Raw genomic sequence first — 25,344 nt, forward strand, 5'->3', positions numbered from 1 at the left:
CACAGGGATTGGTTCTGGGCCCTCTTCTGTTTGTCATTTACATAAATGATTTGCATGAGAATATAGTAGGTATGGTTAATAAGTTTGTTGGCAACACCCACATTGGTGGCATAGCAGACAGTAAAGAAGATTTTCGAGGATTACAAAGGGATTTTGATCAAATGGGTCAATGGGCTGAAAAACGGCAGATGGAATTCAATCTGGATAAATGCGAGGTATTGCATTTTGGTACAAGGGTAGGGCTTACATAATTAATGGTGGGACCTTAGGTAGTGTTGTAGAACAGAGAGACGTAGAGGTGCAGGTACATAATTCTTTGAAGTTTGTGTCACATATAGGTGGTTAAAAAGGCATAGACACTTTGCATTCAATGCTCAGTCCTTTGAGTATAGGAGTTGAGAAGACATGTTGAGGTTTTACAGCTCATTGGTGAAGCCTCTTCTAGAATACTGTGTCCAGTTCAGGGCACTCAGTTATAAGGAGGATGTTATCAAGTTGGAGAGGGTTCAGAAGAGATTTACCAAGATATTGCTGGGTGTGGAAGGTTTGAGTTATAAAGAAAGGCTGGATAGGCTGTGACCTTTTCACTGGAGTGTAGAAGGTTGACAGGCTAACTGATAGAAGTTTATAAAATAATGAGAGGTACAGACAGAGTTAATGGTAATTGTCTTTTTCCCCAGGATGGGGGATTTCAAGACTGGGGGGACACATTTCTAACTGAGAGGAAAGAGATTTAAAAAAGACATGAGAGACGATTTTTTTGAAACTGCACTTAACACCATAACACTATTGATATTTCATTCGTAGAATAGAATAGCTCATCAATGACGAAATGTTCTAATTGCCTGCAAGGGATGCAGACTAAATCATTAAGGTACACCTAGTTGGATCGATTCAAGTTCTAACAACACTCATGGCCAGTATAAATAGTTCTTCTGTAGTAATTTGGTATATAGTTTAAGGAGGTATTTGGTTGGCTAGTTAATTGCAATTTTCCAAAAGGCTTATGGGGATATGGTTCTACAAGCTGAATTTTATTCTTTGCCCATTCAAACATATAAGATTCTTAATAAGAAAATTCCAGATTTTAAATAACATTTTCAAAATATGCAGAGTTTCCAGCTAAAATACTTCAAGATAATGGCATCAAATCATATATATATATCAAGTCTGTACTGGAGGTCCAATCACTTTCACAAAACATATTCATGAATACATAAGTTCTTCATTCTTACATGTAAAAAATAATTAAATTGCATATACAGAAGGATTTTGTGACAAACAAAATTATTAAGAACATCTATAACAAGTATTCTGTGGCAATTGGTTCAGGATTGCAATTATCATATCAGCCCTTGATAAATAAGCCCACAGTTTTGGGTTCCCTTCTATTAACTGGTCACCAACCAAAAATGTTAATTCGTCTTCTCTCCACAGATACTGCTAGATCTGCTGAGTCTATCCAGCATTTTAGCTTTTTATTTCAAACTTCCAGTCGTCATAGTATTTTGCTTTAATCTATTCTAAATTTTAATCAAACCTCCAGTTTGCACTATGCCCATTATTACTATGAAGATTTAAATTGAGGTGATTTTACCTTCTACATAATAACGTACAAACTTGTATTTTGTTTGTAGCATATGGCATAATCTGTTGTCCCTTTTTAAAAGATGCAGATCTCAAGACTTTCCTCATAATTAAGTGCAATGTAGTGTTTTGAGTTTTTGCAACCAAAAGATTAATGCATTTGGCATGGAATGTGCATTTTTGACAGTGACATATTCTTGCTTAACTGCTTTTGCATTGAAACTTGCATCAAAATGGCACCTTTAATGCAGAAAATACAAAGAGCTTTCTAGTTGTGGTTGTACCAGAACAGATGTCAATTCATGATGGCAGAATTAGAAGCAGCAACTGGAAAGAAGGTTCAAGGCAAGGTAGACAAAATTGAAGAGGAAGAAACAGGCTTTGAGTCCTATTAAAAAAGGAAAGCAGAGGGTAAAATGGACAGAAGATCAGAATCACGGGGATGGGGGGTGGGGAAGAAAGATGATTCAGAAATGTAGTGCAACATTCTAAGTAAAATGTTATGCTTTATGGAAGAGGAGACATGATGGGCAGAGTGGCCTACTCCTGTTCCTCCCTCTTAAAAGTTTACGATGGCTAACACAACCTAGAAGTATTTAATTGGCTGTTAAGTACTTCGAAATGCTCAGAGGCCCTGAACAGCCCAACAGAAATGCCACAGATGATTTATAAATGTAATACGACATTCTAAGTAAGGATGTTATGCTTCAGCCATGCGGGGCATTTGTGAAACTACATCTCGTACTCTATGTGCTGTTTTGGTCTCCTTATTTAAGGAAGGATGTGAATCTGTTGGAAGTGGTTCAAAGGAGATTTATGCAAGACATTTCCACAAGATTGATACATATGTGTACAGTTGTCAGCTCAGCTGAAGCCCCCCTTACTAAACGTGCAAACACTTGCTATTCAGGTTCACCAACGAAGCTGGAAAGCTGTCATCACTTATAGCAATCCACTCTTTCCTCAGTCAAGAAACTGGTAAACAAATATTCACAAATACATTTCCTGATTTCACAAAATAGTAAAGTAATACCATTCATCTAGGTGCTCCCTCTGTATCACAACCACGCACGAAACAGGAGCTCAGACATGCAGCAAAACAGCTGCTTCAAACAAGCCATGTTTCAAAGCTAGTTTTGGATTAAAGCATCTTTGAAATTCATTGTGTAGCACAAATACTGACAACAAAACCCTGCTGGTTAAAAATGCAGACAATGAAGCCTAGAGTTTAAACTATACTGAGGAAACAGGTCAACTGGAAAATTCTGCTGCTTTGAACTTTATCGGTTCAGAGACAACATGTCAGATTAGCGATGAATATTTCTAAATACAAAATGACAACTAAAGTCATTTAGCATCAATCATGATGAAGGCCTAAATGGGATTAAATCCTGAACCATGTCTCTTCCTGTGCACAGAGCTACCAGTATTTTCAAGTCTACTAGTCAATCAGAACTGCATTGTCATCAACACAAAAAATGCTTTGCGTGACTGTAGTGAGTGAGTGTACAATGCACAAACAGCGGGGGAATAATTCAAACACGAGCCTTGATATTAGTTCCCCCGATGACAATGAGGAAAACAGATAATAGGATGCGGGGGTCAGAGATTAAAGCAGGAAGTGTAAGTTCAACAGCCCATACCCATTCCTCATTCCACAACAGTGGGTTTCTCAGAAACAAAAGGTGTTCCTGATAAAATGATTGATCAGAGGGTTCCATTGCACGCTACTGCACCCCAATGGCAAATCCAGACATATCAAGCTGAAAGGTATCTCTCCAACCCTAGACCCAGGGTTGCAGTGCAGACAGGTAGTTCTTCATGTAATTTTTTTTTAATGTGGGGTACTATGAGGCACTTGATTTTGAAAAGAAGAAAAAGGAGGAAAAAATGTTGCATTTAAGAAAAACGTTTCCAAGGGAGTAAGGAACAGAAAGGTTTAGGGAATACATTATGGACTTTAAGAATCTAATGATACGTTCTTAAGTGAATTACATCCCATCAACAAACATCCCATTTGGAATAGCCTGAGATTTGCAGCACTGGCTTCTGAGATTCACTCACTTAGAAACCACCTTGGGTGAGAGAGGGGAAGAGGCCACAGCTCTCCCTCAATTACATGCCACCACTGGAAATATGTTGGTATCTGCTGAGGATAGGGGCTCCATTTGTGTGTGATAGCCCTTCTGGCAGGTTAGCCTGCCAATACTGATTACTTGGGCTCACATAAGAATGGCACTAGGCATAGCAAAGCACAGCAGGAGAAGAAATGGTGGGAAGAGGAAGTCAAATAATTAACACTTAAGATAATCTCTGTCTTTAGAACCTTACCTTGGGAGAATTTATTTAACATTTCACTGGGAGTCTTTGGAGATGGTAGCTTGTCGGAGCTCTCTTTTAGTAATATTTCACTATTTAAAATCATAGAGCTGTACAGCATGGAAACAGAGCCATCGGTTCCACTTGTCCATAATGACCAGATATCCTAAAGTAATCTAGTCCCATTTGCCAGCACTTGGCCCATATCCCTCCAAACCCTTCCTATTCATATACACATCCCGATGCCTTTTGTAATTGTACCAGCCTCCACCACTTCCTATGACAGCTCAGTCCATACATGCACCACCCTCTGGGTAAAAACATTGCCCCTTAGTTCCCTTTATATCTTTTCCCTCTCACCCTAAATCTATGCTTTCTAGTTTTGGACTCCCCTACCCAAGGGAAAAGATCTTGGCTGTTCACCCTATCCACACCCCTCTTGATATTATAAACTTCTATAAGATCACCCCTCAGCTTCCAAAGCTGTAGGGAAAACAGCCTCAGCCTATTCAGCCTCTCCCGAGAGCTCAAACTCTCTGACCCTGGCAACATTCTTATGAATCTTTTCTGAACCCACTTAAGTTTCACAACATCCTCCCTACAGCAGGGAGATCGGAACTGAACACAATATTCCAAAAGTGGCCTAACCAATGTCCTGTACAGCTGCAATATGACCTCCCAACTCCAATACTCAATAAAGGCCAGCATACCAAATGCAAGCAAACCAAATTTAGCAAGATCAATCTCCTAACAAAACTAAACTAATGCTGACACCAACGTAAACACTGCAGATCAAGAACTGACTAGTATTTCTCACATTAAATGACTATGTCCATGTATTGCCCCAGTACAGTAACTACAGGTAAGTGGGAATTATATTTCACTGCACATTGCACAGTCTGAAACATTGTACATCTTACAGTGCTCCTAGGGTCTGCCTAGCAACAGAACAAACACCTTGAAGTGTACTCTATGGTTCAAATAGTCGATGGCTGCCATTTGGCAGAACCTCAAGTGTTCAATCTATTTATAAGGAAACCTCTTCCAGTAAGTGGCAAAGCAAACATACACACAGCAGATTCCTTGCAAGGGCAAACAGGTGCCATTTATAGAAAGAGCTGTATCACGGTTACTACGGACGGCAAACAACATACACAAGACCTGGTTAATTATTTCCTGCTACACTGAACACAATTGGATGTGATGAAAGCAGTGAAACCAAACAGTTGAACTGTACACTTGAATAATGGAATACAAGGTTATCAGGAAATCTTGCTGTAAATGTTTAATTCTCTGGACTGAACCAGGAACAATTCGTGCAGAGGGCCCACAGTGTGCCAGCTCAGTTGCAATTGGATTATGTGACCAAGCCATAAGGAAAAGCATGTCCCAGGACCAATCCGTGCATTTATTTAGAGTGATGCTACAATGGTCTTCATGCACTTGGACAAGGGTAAAGGTGTATTCAAGTAACATCCCACCTCTTTTACACCATCAAATGGCCCCATCTAGAAAGCAGATAAATTAACTGAAGGCAGAATCAGACGCTGTTCTGATTCCCTCTCCAGTCAGAAAGCTCACCCTGTAATAAATCTCTGTTTGTCATGTTCCCAAACCCAAAGGTGTTGGAACAGGATCTCTAACAACTGATATGCCCCTAACCTGTATCGTGGGGATCTCCAGGACAGGCTAATATTGAACTTGAGATGCTCTCCTAGGCTCCCTCACAGTGTTGGGTGCTGTGGGACAGCTAGACGTGTGGGGTGCAGTGAGATAGTTGGAGGTGTGATGTGCAGAACGCTTCCTTTGACTGTGAGCAGAGTTGCAAGCATCAATGCTGCTGGGCGAAGCAAGACAAAATTTATTTGAAAAATACTTTCCTCCAACCTCCCACATTGCCTCATCTTAAAGAACTCTATGATTTTACACAGAAAGCAAAGTAAGTATTAAAACTGCAAAACCGGCCCCTTCCATCAAGGTATTAATGATAGGTTAAAACTTAAATTACTTAACCTGTTCAATCCAATGCAATTTGCACATCAATGCATTCAATGCCTATCAATCCTTCTGGCAGGGAAGTTTGAGAGAGATAAAAGGACTCATTGACAAGCATATCATAGAGATCAGACAGGCAGCTCTCAATTCTGATGAGAAGCTAGCCCCAGCTGTCTAAAGTCTCATGTGGTGAACAATTACTAAGATGGAGGACTACCTAATCAGTGATCTCAACAACTGAAGATCCGGTGTTGGACTGGGGCATACAAAGTTAAAAATCACACAACATCAGATTATAGTCCAACAGGTTAATTGGAAGCACTAGCTTTCAGAGCGAGGTTCCTTCATCAGGTGGTCGTCAGAGATGGTTTCAGAGAGATGGACAGAGAGAGAAGTCAACATGCAGACATCTGCAAAGCTCAGTTCATGTGTCAGCACCAATGTGGCTGTAACTGGGATTAACTGTCACAAAAAGGAAAATAGCACCATCTTCTGATACAAAAGCAAATTGCAGTAAAGTGTGCCCCATGCTCACAATTAATTCCTCTGCTGCAGTTTCTTTAATAGACATATAGAGTGCACATGAACATTTCCTGAATGCACAATATTAGGTTCACACACTAAAGTCAGTTCTAATGAAAGGTCAATAACCTGAAACATTAGCTTTGTTTTGTCCTCTTTCTCCACAGAAATTGCATGCTATGACAATACTATATCTTTAAGAGGTGTATTTTGTCCTGTTTTTTTAATGAAGAAAAGTTGAGACAGAGGTGCCAATCAGTCCATCAGGCCAATGAAGTAAACAGCTTGTGAAAGCTTGGGTTTTTGTTTAAAAGGTGGAACAACAGAAGCAGCCTGAATGGGTGGGGTCAAGCTCCCACAGAACCAGGATTTTTAGTTTCAGTTTTCATTGCAGTTGTGGTCTCGAAGTTGGATGTGGAAGCTGTTTTTCCTCTCTCAGTTACAGCTAAAAGCTGGGGATTCTCCTCCTGCTGCTAGAATTGCATGTGAGACAATCTGTTCGAGTGAATTTGCCTTTGCCAAGGGTGTGTTATGGGATGTTACTATATTGGAACAGTTATCATTAATTAGTTAAATAAACTAGTATTCTGCTAAGTTTTCCAATAGAGTTATTACTCCAATTCTATGTTGTATTTTAACTAAAAAGTGTATGAATAAAGTGTGTTTTGCTTTAAGACTGCTTCAAGTCTGACCAACCAAATTGCATCTGGAACACAAAGTCAGGCATTAACCTTAAAAGTAAGAAAAAGTGAGGGTCTAAGCTATCTTCTTCTTATGTTTTTAGGGGGTTTGGTCTGATTTCCAGCATCTGCAGTCATTGTTTTACCTACCTGATCCATAACAATACCCAGCTGAGTAATTTCTGTTCTTTTTTTGTCCAGCATCCAATGTGTTTTGTTTTTGTTTGTAGTCCTGAGGGAGTACTAGTTGGTCAAAATGATGCCAAGCTTCATATCATGAACTGAAGATCCATCTGCTTGTTCGTATCCACTTCAAACATCTCATAACACTATCCAGCAAACAGTATCAAATTCACACAGTGTCCCAGTCAACATTTCTCTCTCAACCAACCAGCACCAGGATCAAATCTAGTTTTACCAATCTTCAGCTGAGAATTTGTAGGTTACCTATATAAGAATTACTTCAATCTGGCAACGAGTCACATTAAGGCTAGTAATAAAAATATACTTTTCTTTTCACAGAATCCCTACAGAGTGGAAGCAGGCCATTTAGCCCATCGAGTCCACACCACCCCTCCGAACAGCATCCCACCCGGACCTACCCCTTCCACCCTATCTCTATAACCCTGCATTTCCCTTGGCCAATCCACTGCACTTGCACATCCCTGGACATTTTGTAGCAATTTAACATGGCCACTCCACCAAACCTGCACATCTTTGTACTGTGGAAGGAAAACCGGAGCACCCGAAGGAAACCTACACAGACACGGGGAGAATGTGCGAACTCCACACAGAAAGTCACCTGAGGGGGAATTGAACCCAGGTTCCGGGCACCGAAAGGCAGCAGTGCAAGCCACGGTGCCACCCATGTTCCACAAACACACTTCTCAAATTGTGCTGCTCGCATTCCACTTCACACACAGCCTGACCCTTCCGATCAGTTACCTTCACACAGAGCCTGACCCTCACGATCAGTTACCATCACACAGAGCCTGACCGTCAAATGCAGTTACCTTCACACAGAGCCTGACCCTCACACGCAATTACCTTCACACAGAGCCTGACCCTCACACAGTTAACTTCACACACAGCCTGACCCTCATGCTCAGTTTACCCTCACACACAGCCTGACCCTCACGATCAGTTACCATCACACAGAGCCTGACCCTCAAATGCAGTTACCTTCACACAGAGCCTGACCCTCACACGCAATTATCTTCACACAGAGCCTGACCCTCATGCTCAGTTACCCTCACACACAGCCTGACCCTCAGATGCAGTTACCTTCACACAGAGCCTGACCCTCACACACAGTTAACTTCACACACAGCCTGACCCTCATGCTCAGTTACCCTCACACACAGCCTGACCTTCAGATGCAGTTACCTTCACACAGTGCCTGACCCTCACACGCAGTTACCTCCACACACAGCCTGACCCTCACACTCAGTTAACTTCACACAGAGCCTGACCCAGGCTCAGTTACCTTCACATACTGCCTGACCCTCACACTCCGTTACCTTCACACAGAGCCTGACCCTCATGCTCAATTACCTTCACACACAGTATGATCCTCAAATGCAGTTACCCTCATACACAGCCTGAACCTCAGATGCAGTTATCTCCACACAGAGCTTGACCCTCACACGCAGTTACCTTCACACAGAGCCTGACCCTCACGATCAGTTACTATCACACAGAGCCTGACCCTCAAATGCAGTTACCATCACACACAGCCTGACCCTCACGATCAGTTACCATCACACACAGCCTGACCCTCAAATGCAGTTAACATCACACACAGCCTGACCCTCAGATGCAGTTACCTTCATACACAGCCTGACCCTCATGCTCAGTTACCTTCACACACAGCCTGACTGTCACACGCAGTTACCTTCACAGAGCCTGACCCTCAGATGCAGTTACCTTCACACACAGCCTGACCCTCAGATGCAGTTACCTTCACACAGAGCCTGACCCTCACACGCAGTTACCTTCATACACAGCCTGACCCTCATGCTCAGTTACCTTCAAACACAGCCTGACCTTCACACGCAGTTACCTTCACACACAGCCTGACCCTCAGATGCAGTTACCTTCACACACAGCCTGACCCTCATGCTCAGTTACCTTCACACAGCCTGACCCACAGACGCAGTTACCTTCATACAGAGCCTGACCCTCAGACGCAGTTACCTTCACACAAAGCTTGACCCTCAGACGCAGTTACCTTCATACAGAGCCTGACCCTCACACTCAGTTACCTTCAAGATTTCCCAAACTGCTCACCATGACCTTCTCTGGGAGAAAGTGAGGGCTGCAGATGCTGGAGATCAGAGCTGAAAATGTGTTGCTGGAAAAGCGCAGCAGGTCAGGCAGCATCCAAGGAACAGGAGAATCGACGTTTCGGGCGTAAGCCCTTCTTCAGGAATGAGGAAAGTGTGTCCAGCAGGCTAAGATAAAAGGTAGGGAGGAGGGACTTGGGAAATGCGATAGGTGGAGGGAGGTCAAGGTGAGGGTGATAGACCGGAGTGGGGTGGGGGCGGAGAGGTCAGGAAGATGATTGCAGGTTAGGAAGGCGGTGCTGAGTTCAAGGGATTTGACTGAGACAAGGTGGGGGAGGGGAAACTGGAGAAGTCTGAGTTCAGTCTGACTAAAACTCATACCTTTTATCTTAGCCTGCTGGACACACTTTCCTCATTCCTGAAGAAGGACCTACGCCCGAAATGTCGATTCTCCTGTTCCTTGGATGACCTTTTCTGGGGCAATTAGGTTCAGGATGGAAAAAAAATGCTGGCCCAGCCAATGCAGTCCAGATCCCCAAAATGGAGGAAACAGAAATCCATGGCACAATGTCAGAATGCTTGGCCTGCTCTTTAAATCCTTAACATTATTTCTTTCTGCCGTAGCTCCTTATCCCTTTTCAGTCCATATTTCAGCCTCTTATTCTAAACCCAATCCCTAAATCTTTCTCTTCCATTATAATTATTTCCACCTGAACACAACTCTCATCCTGATCTCTAGTCTTGACAATTCTTTTGTTTTTCTAGTCACTCTACTGTGCACCCAGACAGGACTCATTAGTGCAGAACTACCTGGCGCAATGACTGACACTGGCCACGGATAGGCCACACAGAAGGAAATCAGTGCCCTGCTGTGTGGGCAAAATCCTGAAGGTCCTGCTGGATGGGGCGGTGCAAAGGCAGCATGTCCTCTTTCCCCGAGACCAGCCGAGAAGGCTAATGTCAAGAGAGACCTCGCCAAACTTCTCATCCGATTCTGCCAAAGCCGTGTCTCTCTGGCACCCCTAGTGGCTGCGTGGGTTTCCTCCAGGTGCTCTGGTTTTCCTCCCACAGTCCAAAGATGTGAAGGCTTGGTGGATTAGCCATGGGAAATGCAGGGTTACAAGGATAGGGTAGAGAGTGGGTCTGGGTGGGATGCTCTTTGGAGGGTCGCCTTCAATTTGAGAACACTTGGATGATCCAGTAACCATCCCTAAGAGAGTTGAGGAGAAACCTGTTCATAGAAAACCTGGAGTGATGTGTTGAAGGTTGAAGTGGAGACCACTGTATATTTTTCTGGGGAAAGGTGGATAAATATTTTAAGCAGAGAAAGGTACAGAACTATGGGATGGAGCCAGAAAAAGGGTTTAGTTGTGGGTTGCTCCAGCTAAGAGTTTGTTCAGACACTTTGGAAGGTGACACTTTCAGCAGTGCTGCAAACCTTACAGCCTTACCAACATGACGCAATGTGCCTTTGAGAGGGTGTGATGTGTCCTGGTATTCTTGAAGAGGGTATTGTCAATCTGGTGCCAAGGTGTCTGCTCCATGGAAAGCAGACTCAATAGAGACATAGAGTCATAGAGATGTACAACATGGAAACAGACCCTTCGGTCCAACCCGTCCATGCCAACCAGATATCCCAACCCAATCTAGTCCCACCTGCCAACACCCAGCCCATATCCCTCCAATGCCTTCCTAATCATATACCCATCCAAATGCCTCTTAAATATTGCAATTGTACCAGCCTCCACCACTTCCTCTGGCAACTCATTCCATACACGCACCACCTTCTGCATGAAAAAGTTGTCCCTTGGGTCCCTTTTATATTTTTCCCCTCTAACCCTAAAACTATGCCCTCTAGTTCTGGCATCCCCCACCTCAGGGAAAATACCTTGTCTATTTATCCTATTCATGCCCCTCATGATTTTAAAAGGTCACCCTCTATAAAGTCATCCTCAGCCTCTGACACTCCAGGGAAAACAGCCTCAGCCTGTTCAGCCTCTCCCTATAGCTCAAATCACCCAACCCTGGCAACCTCCTTGTAGATCTTTTCTGAACCCTTTCAGGTTTCACAACATCATTCCGATAGGAAGGAGACCAGAATTACACGCAATATTCCAAAATGGCCTAATCAATGTCCTGTACAGCCGCAACATGCCTTCTCAATTCCTATACTCAATGCACTGACAAAGAAATGAAAGCATCCCAAACGACTTTACTTTCGTAGATGGACTATGAACCGGCATTTCAAGGTCTCTTTGTTCAGCAACACTCCCCAGCTTCTTACCATTAAGTCCTGCTCAGATTTGCTTTTCCAAAATGCAGCACCTCTAAATTAAACTCCAAGTTTTGGGATTCTTTTTAAATGAGAGAAGAGACATGAAACAGTGAAATCAGGCTCATACACTCTCAGGATTTTAGCTTTTCTTTCAGCCATTGAAGTTGGGGTATTGGAGTTAAAGCTGCTAGATTCAGCACGCTCTCTGCTGCTGCAAAAAGCTGGAGTTCTCTTTTGGCTGCGAAGTGTATTCTGTCAGAGTTCCTTCTCCTGGACTGGAGGAGACAATAAATGAAGGAAATTGTTTTGCTGAATTTGTCTTTGCTAAGGGCGTTTTTATGGTAGTAGATGAATAGTAGTTAAGATTAGATTAGATTAGATTACTTACAGTGTGGAAACAGGCCCTTCAGCCCAACAAGTCCTTACCGAACCGCCGAAGCGCAACCCACTCAGACCCATTCCCCTACATTTACCCCTGCCCCTAACACTATGGGCAATTTAGCATGGCCAATTCACCTAACCTGCACATCTTTGGACTGTGGGAGGAAACCGGAGCACCCGGAGGAAACCCACGCAGACACGGGGAGTATGTGCAAACTCCACACAGTCAGTCGCCTGAGGTGGGAATTGAACCCGGGTCTCTGCCGCTGTGAGGCAGCAGTGCTAACCACTGTGCCACTATGCCGCCCACTACATTATACATTATTTTGTTAAGCATTTTGAAGGAGTAAAGTTATGCCAATTCTTCAGTTTTTGTTTGTATTTTAACTCTGATGCAAGAATGAAAAGTATTTTTGTTTAAAACCTAGTAGTATGACCAACCAACTATACCTGCCTTTAAATAAGATAAAAGTTGAGGCTATCTCCATGATATGTTTTAAGGGGGTTTGGTCTGGTCCATAACACCAATCACACAGCACTATGTTCACTAGGTGAGAAGGTCACATTAATAACATGCTGCTAAACCACTGCAAACCCAGTACTTCAGCATATATAACCCAAACACCAATTGAACACAAAACAATGTCCAGGATTCTGCAGTCATTCTTTTGGATTCATTCGACAAGCCCAGGCAGCCATTGTTACTGCATTCTCCATCTCTGTCAAACAACAACTTGACTTGTCCCAGCACCCAGCCTACCTCAGTCTTACCACCTCAACCGTGCTCTCTCCCTCTCCATACAAGTGGATAACCAACTTCTGAAAGTTAGCACTGAACATGCTCACAACAACCTTTGCTGCAGTGCATTCCAGATCATAACTTGTCTTATTAAATACAAATTCTCATTTCCCCTCTGTTCTTTTGCCAATTATTGTAAACTGATATCCTCTGACTATTGATCCTATTACTCTTAGCTAACAGAGAAAATAAATCAAACATATGGAGAAGAAAGGACAGTGGAAAACACTTAAGCCCACATGAAGAATCAAGGTAGATAACTCCCCAAATCCAGACTAGATATATCCAAGGTTCCTACGGGAAGCAAGGAATGAGATTGCTGCACCTCTGGTGATAATCATTGCATCCTCACTCTCCATGGGAGAAGTACCGGATGATTGGAGGGAGGCGAATGCTGTTCCTCTGTTCAAGAAAGGGAATAGGGAAATGCCTGGGAATTACAGACCAGTCAGTCTTACATCTGTGGTAAGCAAGGTACTGGAAAGGATTCTGAGAGACAGGATTTATGACTATTTGGAAAAACATAGTTTGAATGGAGATAGTCAGCATGGCTTTGTGAGGGGCAGGTAGTGCCTCACAAGCCTTATTGAGTTCTTTGAAGATGTGATGAGACAAGTTGACGAAGGATGTGATGTATGTGGATTTCAGTAAGGCATTTGTTAAGGTTCCCCACGATAGGGTCATTCAGAAAGTTAGATATGGGATACAGGGAAATTTGGCTGTCTGGATATAGAGTTCGCTGGCCGAAAGAAGACAGAGAGTGGAAAGTATTCTGCCTGAAGATCGGTGACCAGTGGTATCTGCAGGGATCTGTTCTTGGATCTCTGCTCTTTGTAATTTTTATAAATGACTTTGATGAAAAAGTGGAAGGGTGGGTTAGTACGTTTCCTGATGACACCAAGGTCGGTGGTGTGTAGACAGTGTCGAGGGCTGTTGCAGGCTACATCAAGACATTGACAGGATGCAGAGCTGGGCTGACAAGTGGCAGATGGAGTTCAGCCTGAATAAATGCAAAGTGATTCACTTTGGAAGGTCGAATTTGAATGCTGAATACAGGGTTAAAGGCAGGATTCTTGTGGAGGAACAGCAGGATCTTGGGGTCCACATACATAGGTCCCTCAAAGTTGCCACCCAAGTTGATCGGATTGTTAAGAAGGCATATGTTGTTTTGGCTTTCATTTACAGGGGGATTGAGTTTAAGAGCTAGGAGTGAGGGGAGGTTTGCTACAGCTCTATAAAACCCTGGTTAGACCACAGTTGAAATATTGTGTCCAATTCTGGTCGCTTCATTATAGGAAGGATGGAGGTATTTTAGAGATGGTATAGGGGATGCTGCCTAGTTTGGAGGGCATGTGTTATGAAGAGAGGTTGAGTGAGCTAGGGCTTTTCACACTGAGGAGAAGAAGGAAGAGAGAGAGGTGATTTGATAAGTATGCAAGATCATGAGAGGCATAGATACAGTAGATAGCCAGAGACTTTTGCCCAGGGCAGAAATGGCTGTCACGAGGGGTCATAATTTTAAGGTGATTTGAGGCAGGAATAGGGGAGATGTCAGACGTAGGTTCTTTACAGAGAGTGGTAGGTAGTAGAGACGGTGGTAGCAGTCAAAGACATGAGGGACATTTAAGCGACTGCTGGACGAGTACATGGACGGCAGTAAATTGAGGGCTGTGTAGGTTAGGTTGATCTTAGATTAAGGTAAATGCTTGGCACAACCTCGTGGGCTGGAGGGCCTGTACTGTTCTGTGTTCTATGTCAGGAAAGTAATTGTATGTCAGAATGACTGACTGAGTGACTAGAATTAACAACCCAGGATTGCATTCCAAATCTCCTTCCGCTGGCGAGTCCAATTTATATTAAGAGCCATACTCACTCATGCAAGTGTGTGCAATATACAGCTTGAACTAAATAAATAAACTGAATTCAGGAAAGTTCTTTTGCATTCCCGGTGGGTCTGTAGTCTAAAACAAAGGGTACAGTATGAACATGTGACTTAAATAGTGACTCTGTTCACTTATGCAATTACTCAACACTTTTTCCCCTTCACTGGTCGATCTTAAAGCAATTATGCAGTGTGGAGGATTTGGAAAACTGCTGAGTGGGTTTGTCAATGCATTAATCTCAGGTAGCTTGTTCCATTGCATTCACTTCCTGTGTACACATAAAAATATACACATCAATGTCTCCATTTTAATAAAAAAATCCTGGTTTAGGAGAATGAAATCAAACTGAACATTTTTTGAATATGTTTAATATGAGAGGGATAGATGGCAAATGAGCGAGAGTGACAGGCAGCTCGAGAGGACAAGCCATTTACAGGAGATAGAGGGAGAATGGGGTGAGGGGTCAGAGTGCAGGCAGGGGAAAAAAGTCAGGAAGCTGGAGAACGAGAGGAGAAAAAAAAATTTTCTGCATGAAACAGACCATTCAGTCCAGTATTATATCCATTTTGTAAATGTGTAGTTTGTAAATGCGTAATTTATTCAGCCTGTTCATCATTCTCTGTTAAAACCATCAACTTGAGAAAAGGCCATTCAGCCCATCGAGTCCACTCCGCCATTCAATCATCGCTGATGGGCATTTCAACTCCACATACCCACACTCTCTCAGTATCCTTTAATTCCTTGTGAGATTAAGAATTTATCAATCTCTGCCTTGAAGACATTTAATGTCCCAGCCTCCACTGTGCTCCATGGTAATGAATTCCACAGGCCCACCACTGTCTGGCTGAAGAAATGTCTCCTCATTTCCATTCTAAATTGACCCCCTCTAATTCTAAGGCTGTGCTCACGGGTCCTAGTATCCCCGCCTGACGGAAACAATTTCCCAGCGTCCACTCTTTCTAAGCCATGCATTATCTTGTAAGTTTCTATTAGATCTCCCCTCAACCTTCTGAAATCTAACGAATACAATCCCAAGATCCTCAGCCGTTCATTGTATGTTAGGCCTACCATTCCAGGGATCATCCGTATGAATCTCCGCTGGACACGCTCCAGTGCCAGTATGTCCTTCATGAGGTGTGGGGCCCAAACCCGGACAGAGTATTCTAAATCAGGCCTAACCAGAGCTTTATAAAGTCTTAGTAGCACCTCACTTGAAATAAATGACAACATTACATTTGCTTTCTTAACTATGGACTCAATCTGCAAGTCAACCTTTACTACTGTACTAGCAGGATGATCAACTGTAAGTGACATTTTCACCACTCGAGAGATCAGCTATATTCACAATTCTCCCCAGTACTGAAACATTCCAAGACTGAATGTAATGAGATCTGGGTCAAGTTCAATAATTGGCAAGGCAATTTTGCGCTACATGTGTAAAAATCATCTCCACCAAATGTCTAAAATACCTCCACTTTGGAAGTACCATTGGCAAAATCCACACCATGATGTCTTGTTAATTGACTCAGCTCCACAGCTATGCAAATAACATGGCTGCAAGTGCAGGTCAGAGGTTGGGTACTCCCTTGTAGTACAGAGACAGCAATGTGTACCATCTAGAAGCTTCCAACACCTAGGAGGAAAAGTGGATGCACAGAGACACTGCCTTTTCCAAGTTCCCCACAATCCCAAATGCCCTTACACAATCTCCATTAGATCTTTCAGCTTGCCCAGCAGCTTTTTAACCATATTAGGTAAGTGTGGGAAAGAAACTGGAATAGAAGGATACATCGTTCAGATTAAATTGTAGGGTTAGAGGAAGATCATGTGGAGGTAAATCTATTGGGCCAAATTATCAGTTTTTGTCTTGAAAACGTGAAAGGACATTTTGGGAGATTAACCTTAAACGCTCCATGACATAAAATTTTCACAGGCAAAAGACTTAATTTTCCCTTCATTCAATCTGACCTTTCGTTTATCCACAAGTTCCGTGACTTCATCCAGAGTTGGACCACTTGGTGTAAATATGGCCCAGCGATAATGAACGCCCTGCCTCAGATGCTGCAAGGATAAATAGAGAGGAAAAGTCACAATAAGATAGACCATCTCTGATTGTCTATGTGTGCACTTCCTGAACAGAACCCATTAGGAATAGAATCACTGTGAGACTGCTGCTCACTATATTCTTAAAAGAACAATCTTTTTCTTCAACTTACTGCCTTAACTCTCAAAACAAACAAGAGGTAAAAACATTTGTGCATTCTCTTGTGGGACGTAAGCGTCAGTCTCTGGTTTAGCAGTTATTGTCCATCCCTCAGCCTTCGTGCCATTGCCCATGTCATTCAGGGGCTAGGAAGGTTCCACCTCATGTCGCTACAAGGCCAGTCTAACATACTTCCAGTGATGAAGCTGAGCAAATAGGGGCAGACGAGGTATTGCATATTGTCACTGAACTTGCAATCCAGAAGTTCAGGGACATGAGTTTAAATCCTACCATGGCAGCTGGCCAATTATAAATAGAATTAATAAATGTGGAATTAAATGTTGCAGTATACATTTGTTTCACTGACGTCTTGAGGGAAGGCTATTTGCCGTTCTTATCTGGTCTAGTCGGCAACAATGTGGGTGACACTGAACTGCCCTCTCATGGCAACACACCCATAACCCATCGAAGAATAAAGGAAAAACAGATCTTTTAAAGCAAGCTTTCTAAAGGGAAGATGGTTCAGCCAGGGAAACAAGCATGAGCAATAAATGCTGACCACATTCCATGAAAGAATAAAAAGGTGCAGATGGTCGCCCGAGGTGGACTGAACATAGTGGGTACTGTGTTAGTTAAACAGCCTCTTGAAAACTGTCTGGACTATTTCAAAATCATCAAAACCTTCATGAAATGACTGGAATCCTTGCTCTTTGACATATTTTAACAAAAAATATTTGATTAAGATTAGTTGGTGTTTGAAAGAGTGTGGATGACACTAAACGTTTTAACTTGCATATGGATTTAAAATAAAGTCAGGGAGACCTTGTATTTAGGTACAGCCTTTGATAACTTCCCAGAGCTCTCCTTCTGAAGCGCAGTCAGTGCTGCAACCACAGTGAAATGTGGAACAGTGCAAGCTTCAGCAGGATAGCAAGGTATGATCAGATGGTGTTTTGCTGATGCAGGTCAAGGGACAAATACTGGTAGGATGCAGTGTGGAACTTACTGCTCATCATTGCAACCATAAAATCCGTTATGCATCCGGCATAGCAGACGGACCTCGGTTTAATATCTTACCTGAAAGGCAGCAGCTCCAACAGTGCAGCACTCCCTCAATACTACACTGGAGTGTCAGCCCAGTTTATGCATTCAAGTCTCCACAGTGAGCTCAAGTTTCTGAAATAATATTACCTTCAGGATTTTGTTGCCCAAGGTAATCCCTGATTTAACTATTCCATTAGCAAGTCCAAGTCTATCGGTATTGAGCATGAAGGGTGTCACTAATGTTACATATGTAGCTCCTGACCACGGCTTGAGTAAGTTCAAGGCCCAGTCTTCGGTCCGTCCACCCACATTATCCAAGATAAAGTCAAACCTGTGCAAAAGATAGAGGAATATTTCAGAAACAGGACAGCACATTAAAAAATTCCCATTGAAAGTAACTCAATTCCTCGGATTTCTACGTTAGGGCTTGGGAGAAAAGCATTGTTTAAGGTCAGTTACCAGGATACCATAACGTAGCAGGATTTGGGCCTTCAGGTGAAATCCTCAGCGCCAGCTGTGTTGTTACTGGTGAGAACCAGGGGAGAAAATTCCCAAAAAAGGAACAGCAGCAGCAGAACAATAGGGTCTTTCTTACGAATTTTAGCTGTTAGCAACAGAGGCCTAAAGTAAAGGTTCTGTGGAAACAGTGCCCATCAGGAAGAGAATGAGTGTGTGATACATCTGTAACAAAATAGAAACAAATCCAAGATAGACTGTAAAAGTTTTGTGGAACTTGATAGCATTGCACGGAGAGTTTGGTAAAATAGTTAAATATTCTGCAATCTGTTTTTGATCCATTATTAAAAAAGAAATCAAACAACCTGCTGAACATGACCACACTTTGAGACACTTACTTGCAAGTTGAGTGGTGATGCAGAGAAGAGTGTTTGAAGCAGATTGTAAACTTAGCCGGACTGGGAGTCACCGCCCCATTTACAGAATCATATAATTGTTACAGTGAAGGAGGAGGCCAGTTAGCCCACTCTCCAATGACTTAGTGCCATTGATCTACTTTCCCCAATACCCTTGCACATTTAAATAATTTTCTGAGGCCTCAGCTGAATCTGCCTCCACTACACATGCAGATGCTTCATCCCAGACCTGAACCAATTGTAGTGCAAAAAACGTTTTTCTCACATCTTATTTGCTTTTTGTGCAAATCACTTCAAATCTGGATCCTTTCATTCTTGATTTTTTAACAAGTGGGAACAGCATCTCCTCATCTGCTCTGTTCAGACGGTTTCAGAAATGTTTATTAGATCTCCTCTCAGCCTTCCGTCTTTCCAAGCGCAATCTCCTTGCTGTTGTACTCTATGGCATTAATAAAGCAAAGAATGTTGTTTCCCTTATTAACTGCGCTGGAAAAGCACAGCCAGTTAGGCTGCATCTGAGGAGTAGGACAGTCGACTTTGAGCATAAGCTCTTCATCAGGAATGAGCTCCGAGGAGCAGGAGAGTCAAGGTTTCAAGCATAAGCCTTCATCAGGAATGAGCTCATTCCTGATGAAAGCTTTTGCCCAAAACGTCGATTCCCCTGCTCCTCGGATGCTGCCTAACTGGCTGTGCTTTTCCAGCACCACACTCTTTGACTCTGATCTCCAGCATCTGCAGTCCTCACTTTCTCCTTATTAACTGCTCTCTCCACTTATTTTGACTTTTGAATCGGTGTGCATAAATATCCAGGTCTCTGTTTCTGCACCACATTTAGAATTGTACCTTTTTTAAAAACTTTGTCTGTCCACAGTCTTCCCACCGAAACTTATCATCTCACACTTCTCAACATGGAACATCACCTGCCATCTATCCACTCACCGTGCCAATGTTTGTTTGAAGTTCATACTGCCCTCCTCACAGTTTACAATGGTTTCAAGCTCTCTCAGCCTGCGTGTACCCAAGTTGCTACTGTCCCTTTTATTCCATAAGCTATAACATTCCTCACAAATCTGTTGCATGGAACTGCATTGAACACCTTCTGAAAATCCATTTACATCTCATTATAGGATTACTCGCATTGAGTTTTTTCTTAAATCAGCTTTTCAAAAAACTTCAACAGATCAGCTAAAAATGATTTCCTCTTTGAAAATCAGCATTGGCTCTTCCTAATCAACCCATCGTCTTCCAGGTGGCTACAAATTCCATCCCAAATAATTTTCTCCACAAGCTGTTAAACCTCAAATTTATAGTAACTCTAAATTTCAAACTCTACTTATCCACTTCATTTTCAGCTTCTGTTTGTAAGCAAAAATTGGATTAGAGACAAGATGTGGGGGAGGGGCAAGATGTGGGGGGGGGGGGGGGGGGCAAGATGTGGGGGGGGGGGGCAAGATGTGGGGGGGGGGGGGGCAAGATGTGGGGGGGTGGCAAGATGTGGGGAAAAAACTGCATGAAGTCCTTTCACTTCCAGGATCCATCGGAATCAGTTGTGAAGAGAAGTCATAGTGGACTCAAAACATTATTTCTGTTTTCCTCTCCACGGATGCTATCAGTCCTAAGTTTTTCCAGAATTTTACATTTTTATGCAAATTCTTTTTTGCATTGACTTGGGCCTATCTCACCCTGGATCCTAGATATATAGCAGAAACTCCCCCAAACACTTGAATCCTCACACAAAGATGCTATCCAAAGCCTACAGTTTTATGTATAAAGAATCACAGTACTAATTTCAAAAGCACCACAGCACCTCAGATAGCACAAGAACATAAAGGCTATTTATATCAAAGCTTCTCTCTCTTGTTTCCTAACTCTCTCCAGACCATTGCTCAACTGTATCTGGAACAACTCTCAACTCAGCAGGTCTACTGCCAGACTTCATTTAAGATATGAATCAAATTTTGTATGAAAAAAACCTCTATATTAAATCTGTGTTCTATCACTGACTGCTTGGCAATGGCTCTAAAAAGACAATTTGAAAAGTGAAGGATTACGTTGTGATTTATTATTCTGCCAGCAGACAAAACCAGATCTACAAATAATTTTCACAGAAGCTGATGTGTAGACAGATTCATGTCGCCATTATATATTCTTTGGTGGTGAAGTGATGCAAACTTTCAGGTAGTCAGTTTAGTTTGTTCAATCCCAGTGGACTGGGTCAGTCAGTGCTCCAGGACCATGCGTGCATTGGGGCAAACACATTCTCCAAATGAAACTAAATGCACTTTCAGTGATTTCCTTCCCTCCAATCCCCTCCTGAAAAAAAAATTAATCATGCATCCCAATTGGCAGGGTGAAAGCTGCTGTAAAATATGCCAGTGATGGCAAAACACAGAAGAACTCTCCTCTCGATGACCAGAATTCACACTGACAGCTTCCTGCCACACTCAGAGAAAACAGATGTGGGGATGAGGTGGGGCACCAGGTCTCAACACTGTTTCAGATGTGTCTCTCAATGCAAAAATCAACCTGACTTTGACAGGTGGACTGCCGCAGGCTCCGAGAGGATGAGAAATAGCAATGTCACCAGTTCAAAGAGAGGTTTTTATTTTGTTTAATGTGCCTTGAATGAACAAGGTACAAAAGGCGTAACTGAGCTAAATGAAATTTGTAATGCAGCATTGCTAACATGGGCACTGCACAAAGAAGGTGATGTCACATTCCTCAACCCAACGACATTTCCCATTCAGGACGACGTTTTCTCTCTCAAAAGAGGGCAATGATGCGGCAACATTATTCAAGCCACTCATTCCAACCTCTACACCCACTTTCTGCAACTGCATTCCACAATGACGAATGACTTGATCACGTCAGGGTCAGATTTGGGAGTGATGTTAGCAGTACTAATTAATACAGGTCTTTTAACAACAAATTCAGGATGTGCATTCAATTCTCCAACTCCCACTGCTGCTGAGTAAGATTCAGAGTGGGAAATAGTTCACCACAAACTCATTTACAACAGAAAAAACTTACATTTTCAGATCCTTGAGCTCTTTCTCCAAACTGGGAGTTTTGTAATTGATGGTGTGATCTGCACCCAAATCTTTTAACAATGAGAAAGCATTCTCGGAACAGGTGGTGGTCACATGGGCTCCCCAGGATTTTAAAAGCTGTGGCAGAAAATTCAAGAGATCAGCTCTTAAAAAATATGACTTAATACATAAACTAGAGTTGAAGATGCAAATTGGTTCATATTCGTTCTGATTGGATATTACAAGTTGCACATTAACAACCTTGGGTCATTGAATTATTTGAATTCAATCTGATTTGGTTTACTGTGGTCACATGTACCTAAGTACAGTGCAAACCTATGTTTGTAAGCAGTACAGGTAGTTCATAGTAAGCAAGGACGTGCGTCTGCTCCAGGGATGGGAGCAGTTGGGGAGCTTCAGGTGAGGGGGGATGCTATTTGTTGAACATCATTACTTCACTCGATGGTTATTCAAAAACAAGTCATTTGTGAACTTCCTTTCAGCAGAGCTCACTGTAAGCATGGAACTAAGCCATGCAGCTCAGGGTGACTCAAAGCCCAGTCTTCTGGGTAGGTACATTTTGTGGCCTTGGCCTAAAAATGTCAAGGGGTCCTGCAGAAACTGCTGGCCAACGGGAATCAAATCAATCAGCTGCTGTCAGGAGCTCCCTCAGATCAAAATTCCTGCCTACAAACACAGGGCTCACATGCAAAGATCGATGACTTGGGAAAACTTGGGGGTCCATTTAGTGACTGGAGGTCCATTTGACCACATCCTAGCATGAATGGGCAACTTCAGGGAGAACAAAAAAAACCTTTCACATTCCTTGGATGTCCCAAAGCACTTCATGGTAAACAAGCAGGAAGCTGGAAGAACGCAGTAAGTCAGGCTGCATCAGGAGGTGGAGAAATCAACATTGCGGGCGTAACCCTTCTTCAACCCCAAAGCACTTCATTGCTCATTCATTCATTGTGAAGTGTAACCACTGTTGTAATGTAGGCAAATATGGCAGTCATCTTGCATACAGCAAGATCCCAGAAATAACAATGTGGTACATTGTCAGGTATGCCACAATTGGCATTGCTATTCGAGGGACAGGTCGGGTCACAGAGAACTCCCTAACTCCCCTGATTTGTGCTGTGGAGTGTTTTATGTCAAACTAATTCAGCTGGACACAGCATTTGATTAATGAAAGGTTGTAGCTCATCAATACAGCATCCCCTCAGTGTGAACCTAGAGTAATGCTGACACTGAATGAACTAAGGCCAACATGAGATAGAAAGCAGATACGTTTCTAGTTAGTTAAAATAACCATAGTATTAGTACAGCACCAAAAGTCACCAGTCAGATTTAAATGGTTTATTTTTTCTGAAATTGTATGAAGACATTCTGTGGATAGAAAGTGTTTTTGGTGAACATGTGAATTGATTCATGAAGCAATAATTAGCTGGTCTGCAGCACAGGTACTTCTATTAGATTAACTATAATTGAGCCATTTGAAATTGCTTTCCTGCATGCCCAAGGCCTTTGCAGTGGACAGAGTGCAAAACAAAGATTAAATAGAATTTTCTACTGAACTACTGCTCATTTTTGGAAATATTAAGTTTAGGTTTAATTGTCCAGCAAAATGTTAAACAGTTGACATTATTGGGATTGGGGGAGGAAGGTTTGGGGGAACAGGTGGTGGATGTCTCTACATTTTAGTTGATCAGACGTCTTGTGGAAACATGGTTGGGACCTGAGTTCTTGTCCATCAAATACCCTTTGGAAGAAGGAGCCTCTTTTGATTGTTGTATGCATCAAGGATCGACTGTCTGAAAGAATATTCAACAGGCGTATTCAAAAGGAATTGAATAAGTACTTGAAATGGAAGAATTTAGGGTCTTGGAGGAAAAGCAGTGGGAGTTGGACTAATTCGATAATTCTACCAAAAAACAGGCACCAACATGAAAAGCTAAAAGGTCTCCATCGATGTATAATATTCAATAACTCCAAAGTTTTACTGTGTTCATTTTAATTCAACTGAAATTGTAAAATTCTGATCGTGTGTGTGCTGTTTAGCTTTTGCAAAATTTTCTGTACTAAGTATGTATGCTCAGGTTGGGATAGATGCCAACATGTCATATTTACATAGCACTGTTAATAATGTAAAATATTCCCAGGTGCATTCAGTAACAAACATGGATTCCACACAACAAAGGTATTATAAACAATGGCCAAAAGAATTAACTAAGTCCAATTTATGGAGTGTTTTCAAACGTGGGGGGGTGGGGGGCATTGGGGTGGAAGTTGTAGAGAGAGGATTGCAGATCTTTGGGCCTGTTTAGCGGAACACCCTGTCAATGATGATGAATGGACAGAGGTGGCAATGGACAAGAAACATTTGTCCATATGACCCCTTAATGCACCTCTCTTTTGGTAGTTTTTTTCACTCAATTTGTAAAATAGTTTTATTAATGGAGAAACAAAATAATGCTTTCTAGGTCCCCTAAATAAAATAGCTGCCAACTGACTTTTATAAGTGGGTAGGGGGCTGTCAGAATTAATTCTATTTACTGGGAAAAAGAAACTAGAGCAAAACAAAAAGTGAACTGGCATGAAAACAAGGATGCAAGGTTCCTCAGAAATTACCTTCATTAATTAAATGCAACGTTGAAGTACACACAACACTTTTTCTTTGGAACAATTAGGCAGGTAATTTTCTCATAAACCAATTTACACGTGGACTGGTTAACATTCTGCAGCTTAATGTCAGTGATTGGGAAACAGCCATGGATTTGGACTAAAGTAAAGATGAAACAGTTGCACCCTCAGGTGGCTACGGTGATTGTAGATTCAAGATGCAAGAGTGGGAGGAAACAAAGTGACTTTAGATCTGATCTGGAGGCCAAACAGATTTACTCAACAAAACAGTATCAGAACATTTCTGAAAAAAGAAATATTTTGATGAAGTTTTCCATCAGTCAATGTTCACATAACACTTTTTTAAAGCAAAACTAGCATTTATATTGTATTGGAGAAGTATGCTGATTCATTAGCAAGTGGATTCTGATTGGTAGAGGCATTGCCTTGGGAAATTCACCAGTTGGATGATGAATTGACAGTTAACTGCCAAACTTCATTTAAAGTTTAAACCAGACAGTTCGATTCTGATTGGTCAGAGCATTGCCCTAAGTCATGAACCAGAGAATGGTTGTCACCAGTTTCAGTGAGTTGAAACAGCTGCAGTGTGTGTACATTTTTTTTGGCCCACAAAGAACAGGGCTTTGAGTATTAATTAATGTAGCATTCTGCACACGCAAGTTTGTCACATTGAGCTCGACTGACTCCTAAATTGGTTACCAACCTAAATATTCACTTTTGCTGCTGAAAAGTCTCCAGTATACCTCAGATTACTCTGGAAAGCATTATCTCAAAGGTTTAAGTAACAAGTGAATTCGACATTTCACAATGCAACTGCACAGCAGCAA

At 42.3% G+C, this 25,344-nt stretch overlaps 1 protein-coding gene across 1 annotated transcript in view; it reads right to left on the reverse strand.

The window, feature by feature from the left end:
* rtn4ip1 (reticulon 4 interacting protein 1) overlaps positions 1-25,344 on the reverse strand; it is a 51,929-nt gene that overhangs the window by 4,348 nt on the left and 22,237 nt on the right. Inside the window, exons 6-8 of the mRNA XM_043687051.2 lie at positions 21,876-22,012; positions 18,121-18,304; positions 16,695-16,787 (exon numbers count right to left, since the gene is read on the reverse strand). Coding sequence (XP_043542986.2) covers positions 16,695-16,787; positions 18,121-18,304; positions 21,876-22,012 — 414 coding nt within the window. The remainder of the gene's footprint in view (positions 1-16,694; positions 16,788-18,120; positions 18,305-21,875; positions 22,013-25,344) is intronic.

Source organism: Chiloscyllium plagiosum, unplaced genomic scaffold (assembly GCF_037043375.1).
Source record: "Chiloscyllium plagiosum isolate Xiang-an unplaced genomic scaffold, Cpla_swu_hap1 HiC_scaffold_3, whole genome shotgun sequence".
Classification (NCBI taxonomy): domain Eukaryota; kingdom Metazoa; phylum Chordata; class Chondrichthyes; order Orectolobiformes; family Hemiscylliidae; genus Chiloscyllium; species Chiloscyllium plagiosum.